Genomic DNA, 14,142 nt, shown 5'->3' with positions numbered 1-14,142 from the left:
GCCGGACTTTATCGTAGAGATATCGTTCAAACTTTCAAACACTCGGCCTGATTGGCACTAACGGACCCTAGAACCTCATTATGTCAACTTTTAAAGTTTTTGCGATATTGACCTTTCTTTTTTTTTTTTATTTCCGTTTGACTTTGGATGCTTGTTGCTAGGCAACAGATTATCGTAGAGACATGATACAAATGTTCCCCGACTCGGCAAGCTGTGATCTTCAACATATTCAAATTTCATGAAGCTGTGATTTAAGGAAGCTTTAATGTAAAATCCATGCCAAATGGCCCCATTCATTCGGATGGGTTTTTTTTTACCATGGTGGAAAAAAACCCTATCCGTTAACGTAGTCTGAACCGGAACGTGCACCCATGCACGGCATACACCGTTAGATGCTTCTCCATCGTGCCTCGATGGGCATTACTTTTCTCAGTCAAAAGCGTTACAGTGGGGACGCTAGACGGCAAAAAGCGCGCCCCATTAATAGCTATTGGGAGCACAGGAATGAATGCAATACAACCGTAAACACCTCAAACTGACATAGAACCGCCCCGAACACAACCACTACAGCCCTAAACCAAAGCGGCGAGAGGGGACGAATGGGCAGTAGGGCATGCCCATATCAAAATTTCCAGAAATTTTCTAGTTATTATTATTCTTATTCCGCACTTTTTTTCGTCCGTTAATACGGCCCGAACCGCAACGTGCACCCATGCATGGCATACATCGTTGGATGCGTCTCCATCGTGATTCGATGGGCATTACTTTTCTCCGTAATAGGGGTTACCGTGGCAACGCTAGTTGCCAAAAAGCAAAAAAAAAGGCGAAAATTCCCACGCTTATTGCTCGGCCGAACTTTATCGTAGAGACATCGTTCAAACTTTCAAACACTCGGCCCGATAGTCACTAAAGGACCATAAAACTTCATCATGCTAGTTATTACGGTTTTTGCGATATTTAACTTTCAATTTAAAAAAAAAATCTATTTTATTTTGGACGCTTGTTGCTAGGCAACGGTTTATCGTACAGACATCATTACAACATTGACCAACCCGGGACACTTTGTACTGCAACATATTTTAGTCTCGTCATGCTTGCTATTACGGTTTTTGAGATATTCCACATTGTTCATTTTGATGCTAACGGAACTTCGGATGCTTGTTGCGGGGCAATGCGGTATCGCAGAGACTTGGTTCCAACGTTAAAAGACTCAGCTTCATGTGGACTACAACATACTGAGGTCTCATTACGCTGTCGTTTACAGCTTTTGAGATATTAAAGCCAAATTGTCCCATTCTATCCTATGGGGCTTGTTACCAGGGCAACAAAAACCAATGCATTTGTATGGGGGACCATGTGAATAAACAATCTGTTAATGCTGCCCGAACCGGAACGTGCACCCATGCATGGCATACATCGTTGGATGCGTCTCCATCGTGCCTCGATGGGCATTACTTTTCTCAGTCAAAAGTGTTACCGTGGCAACGCTAGATGCCAAAAAGCAAAAAAAAAGGCAAAAATTCAGACGCTTATTGCTCGGTCGAACTTTATCGTAGAGACATCGTTAAAACTTTCAAACACTCGGCCCGATTGTCCCTAACGCTACGTACAACCTCATTATGCTAATTATTACAGTTTTTGCGATATTGGCCTTTCATTTTTTTTTTAATTTCTGTTTGAATTTGGACGCTTGTTGCTAGGCAACAGGTTATTGTAGAGACATCGTACAAATGTCCCCTGACTCGGCACGCTGTGGACTTCAACATATTCAAATTTCATGAAGCTGGGATTTAAGGAAATTTTATGTCAAAATCCAGGCCAAATGGCCCCATTCATTCGGATGGGGTTTTGTACCATGGTGAAAAAAAAAACCTATCCGTTAACGTAGCCTGAACCGGAACATGCACCCATGCAAGGCATACATCGTTAGATGCGTCTCCATCTTGCCTCGATGGGCATTACTATTCTCAGTCAAAAGCGTTACCGTGGCAACGCTAGATGCCAAAAAGCGCGCCCCATTAATAACTATTGGGAGCACAGGAATGAATGAAATACAAGTGTAAAAACACCTCAAACTGACATAGAACCACCCTAAACCCAACCAGTACAGCCCAAAACCAAAGCAGCGAGAGGGGACGAATGGGCGGTAGGGCATGCCCATATCAAAATTTCCAGAAATTTTCTAGTTTTCATTCTTCTTTCCTTCTTTTCTCCCTTCTTTCCTTCCTTATTTTCATTCTTCCTTCCTTCCTTCCTTCCTTCCTTCCTTCCTTCCTTCCTTCCTTCCTTCCTTCCTTCCTTCCTTCCTTCCTTCCTTCCTTCCTTCCTTCCTTCCTTCCTTCCTTCCTTCTTTTCTCCCTTCTTTCCTTCCTTATTTTCATTCTTCTTTCCTTCTTTTCTCCCTTCTTTCCTTCCTTATTTTCATTCTTCCTTCCTTCTTTCCTTCTTTCCTTCTTTCCTTCCTTCCTTCCTTCCTTCCTTCCTTCCTTCCTTCCTTCCTTCCTTCCTTCCTTCCTTCCTTCCTTCCTTCCTTCTTTTCTCCCTTCTTTCCTCCCTTCTTCTCTTCCTCCTTCCTTGACCCAAAGACAGCACAAGGGTTAAGAGGTAAAGTAGCAGTTTAACGCCTGGGATGGAAAACCATTCAGACTCACAACCTTGGGCAGAATTTATGTTAGAATTATGGACTTTTACACAAAGTGATGTCTTTTGGGCCTTTGTTATTTTAGATTTATGGAGATTGTCCTGAATAAACCATATGATGCCCTAAGACACTTTTGCCTTGGTTGATGTATGACATTTACTTCATTTTTTATGTAGTAAAAAGTTGTGAGAATGGTCAAATGCATTATTTGTTGGCATTTAAAAGTATCAAAAAGTGGAAAAAAAATCACCATAAGATTCATCTAAAAAAAAATTATCATTAGATTTATTGATTAATTGAAAAAATAATTGATAGATTAATCGACAAGACAATAATGGTTAGTGGCAGCCCTAATAGTATCTCTTTACACAATTGAAAACTACACACTAATATTTACATGTCTAATTTTGGACATAAACATAAACCAAGTGCCTCTATAAAGCAGTAAACTATTGTTTTAAATGGTCTTAAAATCATAAACAGGGAATTAGGTTCAGTAAATCGAGTGTGTGCAGCTTTTATTCCTCATTTATTTGGGGTTTTGGGGACAGTCTGGACATCTGTAAATGTTAAAAAGATTTCCGTTCGCTCAGAATGCCTGAACAAATATGACCAATTCAATTTACCACAACCACAAAAATCTATTGCGACAGTAAAGGAAAAACTACGTCAGGAACCACGGCTGGGCAAGATCGCAGTAAGCAAGAAGTGTATGTGCGGGAAATCTTATTTTAATGTGTGAGTTTGAGATCATTTTAATGACCAGGGTATGACAGTGCTGTCCAGAATAAGTAATATGCCAGTCAGACTCTGGTCAAATGTTCTTAAAATATGATGAGATTGTCATTTTATTTTCCTTAAAGTTAAAATTAAACATAATCTATGAATATCTAGTAAGATCTCACGATCCCTTTTTCACTACAGCCAGTCCACAGGTTGTTTTTGTACTGTATCAGGATTAGAATATTGATGAACGTCAGATTATAGTTGTAAATATATATTGGTAATTCATATATTTTTTATCAGTCTGTGACTTTCCTCCTGCGTGGTTAAATTGTGCTTATTGTCCATTTTCACCTGCTTTTGCTTTGTTTTACTTTCTGTTTTTTTGTATGTTAATCTTGACATGAAATTTTAATATCTTCGGTGGAGGCTTCAAATAAGCCCATTGGGTTTTTTGCCTCTTCCTGCACCTATAGTGTTTATCATTGATATGTCCTGTATATTTTTTAAAAACTGTGCAAAACAATAAACTAAACTAAACTAAACTTTTGATGCTGAAATCCAATTTCAGATACTATTTATGTTTTATGTCCTTACATGATTTCTACCGCTCCCCCAGTCCAAAAAATATGCATGAAACACAACTTGCACCTAAAAGTTGACCCAAAGTCTGATAAATGTACCATTCTAAGGTCTTTATGTACACGGCACCCGCGCCGACTTCTTGACTCACCCGACTCTTAGGTTTTACTCCAGGAGCTGGCGCGGATCCTGAAGAGAGAGCAGTGGTAGGTGGGAGGGGTTGTGAGGCTGCTGGCCTGGATCCTAAATCAACCTCCTGCACAAGTAAAATGCAAACGTGTTAGACCCTGCATTCCTCCATCGCTTTCAGTGTTTCTTCAAATATGATAAAGAAGGCAGATTTATTTTAAGATTGATGAGCCTCATTCATTTTGGCCACCAGCACTCAGATCAGATTACTGTTGCTAAGGAAAAAGAAGGCTCATTTCATCTACACCTAACGCCATACATATTGTTTTGTGTTTAAAATAATAGACGTGGTAGTTAAGGAGTTTTTAAACGGAGATTACAGCCAGAGTGTGACAAGCATATACAGTATGTGTGTACCAGGACATGTCGGCGATGGAGGGTGGGCGTGCTGTCCATAGAAGAAGTGGCACTGAGGGCATTTTCAATTTCCTGGTCCAGCTGGTCCAGCTTCATCAGCAGCAGTACCATCGAGTCCAAACGTGCGTGTTCACGCTGAAGAGAGAGGGATGCATCAGTAGGGAAAAATACAACTTAAAAATGCTGCAGCAACTCAAGTTTCCTTTACCATTTCTAATTAATTAATTAATTAATTTTATTTAATAGGGACAATGCAGGTTTACATGTGATCACATTCACTCATTACAAACAAGGCAATGTGACTGATGTTCTGCATACAGAGATTATAGCTATTGCTAGTTTCCCTCTCCTGTCCCTAGTTAGGCTTTTAGTAAAAGAAAACGAAAGAAAGGAGAAAAAGAATACAAAAATACATTCAATTTTCAACATGCAAAGCTATATCCTATTTACAATTCTCAGCTTGCAAGAGAGCACCCTATTAGCGGTTACAGGTGATTAAAAATGCGTACATTTCTGATTTTGCTTCAACCAGTCTTTGACATTTTTAGTAAAAACCTTAAAATCTTGAGTTGTTTTTATCTCAGTTGGCAGTGTGTTCCACATTTGAGAGCCCTTTATAGAGAACGCTGACTGCCCAAAGGAGGTCTTACGGCGTTCAACCTTACAGTTACCACTTGTTGTTCCCCTGGTGATCCTACCACTATTCTGCCTGCTAACTAACTTACATAAAACATCTGGTGCTAGGTTCTGTAGACACTTAAAAACCAGTTTGAGTGTAGAAAACTTTAAGAAATTATCAAAACTAAGCATGTTGTACTGTTTCAATATGTGACAGTGATGATTCAATATGAGTGATCAGAAGATGGAGACAAGGCTCAGAAAGTTATTTGTGTAGCACAGCTCATACACAAAGACACAGATGGAAAAAACTGAAAATTAATCAAATTCATTAAAACCGCATAACAATGAAGAGAAACATATCAAGAAAAAAACCCCCACATCTACACAGAATAAATGCTCAAAGGTTTTGAGACTTGGTTTCGTTTGATCCCATAATCACCGTCTCTGAAGAAGAACTATGCTTCTCTTTTGTGTTGTGTCCTCCATTTCTGCTGAAATATTCAACAAACCTGAATTCTTAATTTATCAGGGTGATAAAAAAAAAAGAAGAAAAGTCTAACACTGACCTCAGGTGGTGTGAATCCAGTAAAGCAGCCTGGATTACTTACAGCTCAGCTCAGCACCCTTAACCTAAAACCATACCATACTTTTTTTTTGCTCAACTCTCTTCTTTCATGCAATACCAGCGTTTGTTAGAGGACTCAAATCCTGTAGAAATCCTGCAGAGCCTAAAGCAAAAACGTGTTGTGGCTCCCTGTCAAACTGATTTGTGTGCAAATGCATGAATGTGCACGGTTCAAGCCCATTTAAACCTTTGAATGTGGGAGACGTTGTCCTGTGCTGTTCCTTGGTGTAATACCATCCATTATTTTTCAATATCTGCTGCATCCTAGCCAGTGAGATATATATTTAAGTAAAAGCTTGTAGGTTCATAAAGGATGAACAAAAAAGTCTGTATATTTTAATAAATATGCGCCCTTATGTGGTTACTGTGGTTTATTCAGGACAGCGGTCATGAGAGATGAAATGTGAGTAAGGCTCAAGTATCTACGGCAGCAGCAGACCCAGTTTCTGGCCTCCAACTCATCCCAAATAATGTCTTATGACTTGGGCTTGCATTTATTTTCCAGTTAGTGCCCAATTAGTCTGTCAAAATCAGTTTCTATTGGGTTTGCGTGGAAAGCAAATAGATGTCGAGGGCCATGTCGTGAAATGCACTTCACGCTGATGCGTTCAGCAACATTCCGAGCTCGAGGCTTCGCACATCCCTACATTCTGTCTCCCCGGCAAAGTATCACAATGAAAACATTGTACCATGATGAAACAATGACATCTTTACGAGGCCTCACTGAATGGACAAAAGTATCTGTCTCAGGATGGCAATAACAACCACAAAACTGTAAAAAGAAAAAAGAAAAGTAAAACTTTAGCTGCATCAGAAAGGATTTGTTTTTTTTAGGGGCGTTACTCGTGGTTTGGTAGTTCTCAGAAAATATCTTCTGTCTTTCCCATTATTAAGGTTACTGTTCCCAACTGCTCCCAACTTCCTGTTTCTTTCTTTTTTTTTGATGAAAAATGGTTCCCACACTGTTTGAAATTCCTTTTTTTTGCCTTTCCTTGCTCTTTTTTTTACAGCTTCTCAGTCACAACACCCACTCAAAATCCTACTTCTCAAATCTGTGCACCAAATAAGCTTTCCCTCTCTGACTTTGAGCAGTGAGCGGTCCCCAAACTACACATCTGGCAACATAAATGTTAATGTTATTTTATTCATCACTAGTGACCAAGGGATACAGATTTAATTAAAACATACAGGGAGAAAGACAAAAGAGAGCACTGGGAGGGAGATGTTGCCAAGACATCTGCAGCCAGATAAATAACAGTTTGGCCAGTTTGGCCCTGGGGTGAGGATAAAGCCTTGTTGCTAAAACAAATAAGCAATGTAACAAAGCCCAATATCAGTTTAATCTCAAGCCATTATGCAAACCAGATGGCTTCATTTTACAAACTGGATTTGCAACAACAACATGGTCCACTGGGGACGTGGCCTTTAGTTTGTACAATATCTAGTCAGCGATTGAACCAGATAGCTGCTGTCATTGTCTAATGAGAGATAATAATACTAAATGTCCTTCTTGAGGACACTCGGAGGCTTCGTTTGCTTTTCCAGCATATTAAATATACCACAGGACTTCACCTCCACGGGAGATACTTGTATGTTTCATAATGGACCCCTTTCATTGTGGGCTTGTTATATAGAAGAATCTTCATTCACTTATTTAATATTAATATATTATGAGTCATTACCAGAACAAAATTAATTTTAATTTAAAGAAGATGCATCAGTTTGAAAGTTTAAGATTTCTGTGCAGATAAGAAATAAGTACATACTGTTTTACTTAATGGACTACATGAATTCAGAATTGTGAACAGATGTTGGCCTGAATTTGGAGGATGACACCTGGAATGACTGCAGTTGTCGATCGGGCCAGAATCAATGTACGTCAGATACGGGTCTGGACCGCGTCGAATGTGCGCAAATGCTTCTGAAATTCTGAAATTCTTCTGAAAACTGTTCTATGAAAGATTTAACTCATGTAAGTCGAGATTCCAGTGCTGCTCAAAAACAGTCAAATGTTTAATATGATCAAAAAGTCGGTTTAGCTCCTATATCGTTTTATTATAACATAGAAATTACCTACATACGTGATGGAGTAAGAGTAATTTTTTTTATGAAATACTTTGCAATACAGACATAACTTTGTGTTAGATCCAATTTAATCAGGGAAGAACAGATTAGTCAGCAAATAGGAATAAAAAAAAAAAAAACAGTATAGCCTGGCAACTTTAAATTTGATCTCTGGGATTTCTTCAGAAAAAAAAGTATATTATAAAATGATAAAGTAGGGCTTGTAACCAGTAGTTCAACCCAAAACCCTGCACAGAAACTGCTCCTGAAGAGGAAAAGAGTACACAAAGATCTGGACAGGTTAAAAAAGAAACACCTTCGCAAGACTGATAAATCTGAATTTAGGCTAGACAGTCTTGCTTTAAACTCCATTTAAAGCGGTCGCTGCATGAAGCCGTGAGATTTCAGACTTCAAAGGGAGACTGTTGTTGGCTCCTGTGTAAACAGATGTTAGTTCATGCAGTTTTGTTTACAGTCTTTATATGATCATCATGTTGGCAGCTCTAAGCAAAGGATCAAAAACCCTTGGAAAAAGCGCATGCACGTGTGACAGATAAATCAGCCAAACCAAAATTGATGGTCATTTAATTACCTCTCAACTGCGCCAACTTGTCCTTCACAAGATGTTCAGACAAAGAGGATTAAAGCAGATTCTCCCTCAGAGTGGGAACCCTGATTTCAGTTTCACTGACCCTCCTCAAGACACTGTACTACAACAATTCACATCTGAGCTACACAATATGAACTCATGGCTGCGTAGATCACACTGGATGCCGACTGTTTTTTTTTTTAATGCCATTAATGCTGATGATGACCAAAACTGCAAATATTAATTCATACATGAATCATAATGATAGAAAAAAATGTAACATATCTTTGGGAATGTATCCTTCACAGACAGATCATGGACGAGAGATATACAAAAAAATAAAAAATTCAAATAAAGCACAAGCTCTTGTAACGGTTCATTTTTCCATTTGTCATACTTGTGTAGACAACATGCCTGATGAAGGGGCTTTTCGCTCTGTATTATGAATATCGTGTTGTCAGTGCAAAAGAGAAAAAAGATATATAATACCACATCAGCTTTGATCACGTAAATTCAAATCAACAGCTTATCTAAATGTTTGTATGCCCCAAAGAAAAGCTGCCACTTACAGCTGTATGAATTGCCCAACGTACTGTATGATGACAGAAACAGTGCAAGCATTTCACCCCGGACGGGAGTCGAGCCTCCAACCTCCTCTGCATTTACAGTCCCCATGTCCTTATAGGACCTTGTTTTGCAATGAGCAGTTGAGAAAGAATAAAACATTTAACAGATCCCCCCTCTCACAGATCTGTGAGCATGTGAGAGTGAAGTCATTGTTTTTCCGAGACACTTGCCAGAGTGTGGGACAAATTATTTGTCAGACATTTATGCCTGGGATCTGCTCATTTTGAAAAAGACGCTGGACTGAGGAGCTTGAGGAGCCATTGCTATGATCTAAAACTGATAATAATGTCAAATTGTATCGTCGTGATAAGTCTTACCTTCCTCATGCGCACTTTGTCCCCTTTCTGGTCTCCTGGGTCATTTATTCCATTGACAACTGAGCCGGGAGGTTGTGCGTCGCTGTGAGAAGCTGAGTGTATGGCCTCGTCTGGCTCTTCCATCGTAGAAATTGTGGCCCCAGGCCGGTAGTGTTCCCTGTGACCATCTGCCACCTCAGAAGCAGGTGACTCTGAGCTGAAGTAACTATCAGAGGTCTGGTTGCTATGGAGTCCATTACTGACCTCTTTAGAGCCTGGTGTTAGTTTTTGCGTCAGTTGCTCAGTAGCCTCATATTCATCATCTAAAAAGGCATCCTGAACTGGATTTTGGGTCGTATTATCACCAGTTTTCTGTTGCGGTTTCAGCGGAGTGGAGGCGTTCGCTGCGAATGAGCTGATTTCTAGAATTGTGTCCAGTTTTGAACAAGTATTTTCTGAAGGATTAGGTGTGGGGAGATCCTCAGACGCAGTCAGTTCTTTGGGTAATATGACTTGATCAGAATGTACCTCCGATTGATTTAGAGAGGCTTGCTGAGACTGATCCGTGTTTGTCTGGCTGGGATCTCCTCGTGAATATCCAGCGTTTGCCTGTTCAGATGACACGTTCTGGTTCGCTGTCGAGGAGCAAGGCTGCCTTTTGACTCCAGTATCGGGAGATTCAGAGGGCTCGTGCCTGACATGTGCTGCTTCCTCGCTGCTCCCTCCTTGTGCACTTTCATCTTCATGAGGCCAGTTCCCTGCTGGCGTTTCAACATCATGCTGTTCCAGCAACGTCTGGCAAAATATTTCACAACCACAGTCCTGCTCCGGCGCCCCGGCACGGTCATCACAATCCTGCTCTCCTTCAATGTCTCTTGAGGGACTCTTATATCCTGCAGCATTATTCAGAGTTTCTGAATCTTTCTGCTCATCCAGCGTGTGGGCAGAATCTGCGCTCCAGCTGTTAGTTTCTCCTTCGTCACCAACTCCTGCTAACGTCAACACTGTCTCTATGGTTTTGTTAGCCATTGACGTTGCATTACCGGCTTCCATCACATTAGCTGAACTGTGAGGCGCAGCAACAGATCCACTTACAGCAGCTTGATCAGAGGTGGAAATCATCCCTTCGACAACATCTGGGGAGGCAGTTTGAGGCTCCGGCTCAACAACAGAGAACTGGTTTAATACGGCCCCAGAGATCGCAGGAGGTCTGCTGTAACCCTCTGCATGGCTTTCCTTTGTTTCGTGATGGTTTGGAAGTTCGCCAGACGGTTCACGAGCACTTTCAGACAATAGAAGCTCATTGTTTGAAGAGATAGAGATGCATTGTTGCTCTTCATGACATATATTTGGACTTTTAAAGAAATTATCATCATTGCAGATGTGACTCTGACTACCTTCTGACATGATGCCACTTTCCCAATGTTGAGTATCCTTAGTCGGATTGGTGGTATCAGCTGGGCAAGAAATATTTGAACTAGACATGCAAAAAAAGACTCCGGAATCCCCAGTGTTTATGGTTTGGAGATGCTCTGATTCAGAGTTGTTTTGGTGAGTGTCAGCACCCGCCGGCTCCTGAGAGCAAGGACTTGACTCCTGCAAATCCTGTGGATCATTTCCATTGTTTTCGGTCGGTCTCAGGTGTTCTGATTCAGTAGCATCCTTATCAGCAGAAGGCGTCACCCCAAGTGTCTGAGAAGGATCTTCTGCAGGCAGTTGGTGGCAGCCCTCCGGCATGGAGGCACACCTCGTCCGTCGGCCTTGTTTTAAAGCGCCAGAGCCCATCCGAACCTCGTCACCGTCTACTCCATGACAGCAGACCAGATCCAGGTCATCATAGCTATACTGTAATCCTGATGGGTGAGTCACATGCTCTTCCCAACTTCTTTTCCGTATGGCGACCGGCATGGTGGAAAACCAGTTCTATCCCACAGAGCTGGTTTTATGCCAGGTTAAATCCAAGCACAACATCTGCTGAAATTGAGAAAAAAAGAAATGGCAGTAAGAAGCACCAAACAGTCCCCAGTTATACGTTTACAGTAACTGAATTTGCAGATGACAATATGGAAAACAATGATTCACTTCTTAGCTAAACAGGAAGTACTAAGTGAAGGTTCAAGAGGGTTGCAATTAGACTGCATTAAAAACTCCCTGGGAAGCATAAACTAGAGCCTGCTATGTTGATCTAACAGGGGAGATTGTTTTCAAGCAAATGCTGCTCCAAATTTCACATTACCACTCACATCTACACTTAGCTCCGTTGAGCTATAACATCTGTGTTTGCTTTTGAGGAAAGAATGTTCCAGGGTAAAAAGCTGCGACAGCTAAGACACTAAAGTATCACAACATTTTTTAACACGTGGGAAAATGTCCCTTCCTTTGTTTATGTTCTTTCATCTTAAAATGGCCACTTTATTTCAATCTGAACCACTTTAACTGCTGAAGAATAGCTTGAAAAATGCATGGTTAACTGTCATTGCACATTCCCGCAGAAATGAGAACGATGTAACTCACGGGAAACAAAAGCAGCAAATGACAGCAAGTGGCCCCTCAACAGCTGGTCGTCTGCAATCCAGCGGAGTTGTGATGCACGCTATGTGTCTGTCCACATGCGGCAAACAAAAATGTTGTTAATATCCTGCGCTTTCTTTCCCCTGTCACTCTGGTGTAGACTTATCACTACAAAACACAAACTAATTCTCCATGAAAAAAAAACCAATCTGTCCGAGCTACATATCTGCAATACTTAGAAGCGTGTGATATTAGGCTGATAAGGAATAACGGATATGCAGCTGGACTTTCTGTGCTCAGACAAGACAATTTAAATAGCAGAGGAACAGATTTTTCAGAAATATCGTAAAACCCAATATGGATAAGCACAGCATTTCACTCAGCTGCAGGGAAGTTAGAAAAAGGTGTCTAAGAGCTGTTACCTTCTGTCATTGTCCTCAAACTGACAACCAGGCTCATATTGGAGTATACTGCGGATATTTCAGTGGAATACTTCTGGCAAATTCTCCAGCAGAATCCGGTATCTGAATATTGTGATTATCCAGTAATTTAATACGTAATCCAATAAACAGGCTGTAGACGCAGTACTTGCTTTGAGTCGTTATCCAGAGCTGTTTCGTGGGCTGACTTTTCATTCATCCACCAAGAACAATTTGTCCACTTTAAGAAGAAAAAAAATAAATCCAAGTTTTCCCGAGTGAGCTGACATTTTCACATTTACAGTCCTTCATCTAAGTTCCTGTGAGCCATTTTCAACACTCAAGTAAGTATATTTGAAGCTCTGAAGCTTCTGGACAGACAGAGAAGCCCCCAAAGGCATCCAGAAAGCCGGGCAGCAGCGAAAAGTCCAGAGACAATTTCCATCTTGATCACATTAGGGTTTTTGCTGACGCAGAATGCTGAGGAGTCGGGGTGGTAGAAGAGGGGCCGGGTTTTCTTTCCCCCACTCCACCCCTGCTCTCATCCGTTCTATCCCTCTTCTCCTCATGTCCCCTCCCCGTTGGGTTTGACACTGAGAATGAATCACATCCTCGAAGTTCCATCTCCTTCGCTACGAAATTTAACGCAAACACTTTACACATTTATTCATTACAACTTCCTTTAACGTACGCACTATACTCACTGTTTTCGAAAGAACCATTTATCTTCTTCTCAAAACTGCTCTTTTCCTCTTTGCAGCCGTCTTTCCTCCAGTTTTCTTTAGCTCACAAGCTGAGAAAGTCTCCCACCAGTTGGTTTTGATTAGTAACAGACTGGCTGCCTTGTAAGACTTGTGGCTAAGAGCCAGGAGAGATTGCTCTAATGTTTTGGCAGTTTTATCTACAGCTCGGTATTATTATTGTTATTATTTTTTTCTTAATTTGTCATCGTGTAACGCTACAAGTATTCTTAACCAAACACTTGCAGTATTCAACAAAGCCGAGGCAAGACATGTCTGCAGATAATCTAATACTACACTCTAAAAGTGTTCTCAAAGGCTTAAGTAAATGACCACTAATAATGTTGTGAGACAAAATGGACAACTTTACGCTAAACGTGACATCATAGTTTTAAAAAAAGACTAGAGGAAAGAAAAAAAAGTATGTACCCAAATACTAGTAGTTAATTTCCTAAAATGGTCATTTCTGAGGCACTTGGCAGAAACAAAAGGAAAAGCTGCAGAAAAAAACCCGTCATATTTGAAAAACCCATAAATTAATCTCTAAAAATTTTCACCAAACCGAATTTAGGGTTGTCAAAGCCGTTATCTGGGTCCAATAGGCTGGAGCGTAGCCCTGCTGACACTGGGTGAGAAGCAAAGCGCACCTTGGATGAGTCACCAGTCCTTCAAAAGACCACACAGAAACAAACAACCATGGATATTTTTTCCCTCTTCTGTCAAGTCAGCTGTGTAAAAAAAAAAAAAAAAAGAAAAAGCATAAACCAACTGGGACAATCAAAGCACAAAGGAAAACTGGAATGAAGACCCTTCCAAGTGTCCCGGCAACCCCTGGCCTGTAACCTCCGGGTCATCCAGATGTGAGGTGAAGCTCCGGGTGAGTCTTTTCTTAGGCTCTTCACTGGGAAACTGCTCACTGCCATTAAAGTTGGCTCTCCTGGGACACAGATGGGCCCTACTGGTACTGAAGGGAAAGCATCCAAGTTCAGCAAGAGTCCTCTGTATCGTGTCACATGCTGCGTGCAGTCAGTGTAATGCAATGTAACACATATTTTCTTCAGTCACAGTGGCTTCCATGTGGATGGAGCTGGTGATTGAGGTGAGACCAACACAGAACATGACTCAGGCCATCTACTCATTATCTCTTGTGGACATTAT

At 40.9% G+C, this 14,142-nt stretch overlaps 1 protein-coding gene across 2 annotated transcripts in view; it reads right to left on the bottom strand.

Annotated features, from left to right (window-relative positions):
* The window catches only part of dlc1 (DLC1 Rho GTPase activating protein), a 174,718-nt gene extending 162,031 nt beyond the window's left edge, over positions 1-12,687 (bottom strand). Inside the window, exons 1-4 of one of the 2 annotated variants that reach the window (XM_061744539.1) lie at positions 12,248-12,687; positions 9,336-11,288; positions 4,493-4,627; positions 4,098-4,202 (exon numbers count right to left, since the gene is read on the bottom strand). In XM_061744539.1, the coding sequence (XP_061600523.1) occupies positions 4,098-4,202; positions 4,493-4,627; positions 9,336-11,222 (2,127 nt within the window). In that variant the 5' untranslated portion in view covers positions 11,223-11,288; positions 12,248-12,687. The remainder of the gene's footprint in view (positions 1-4,097; positions 4,203-4,492; positions 4,628-9,335; positions 11,289-12,247) is intronic. The other variant, XM_061744607.1, reaches the window with a different exon arrangement.
* Positions 12,688-14,142: the final 1,455 nt, after the last annotated feature.

The sequence above is a fragment of the Cololabis saira genome, chromosome 1 (genome assembly GCF_033807715.1).
Source record: "Cololabis saira isolate AMF1-May2022 chromosome 1, fColSai1.1, whole genome shotgun sequence".
NCBI classification, from domain to species: Eukaryota; Metazoa; Chordata; class Actinopteri; order Beloniformes; family Belonidae; genus Cololabis; species Cololabis saira.
Note: the sequence above shows the minus strand (reverse complement) of the source record. Positions and strands in the feature narration are given on the sequence as shown.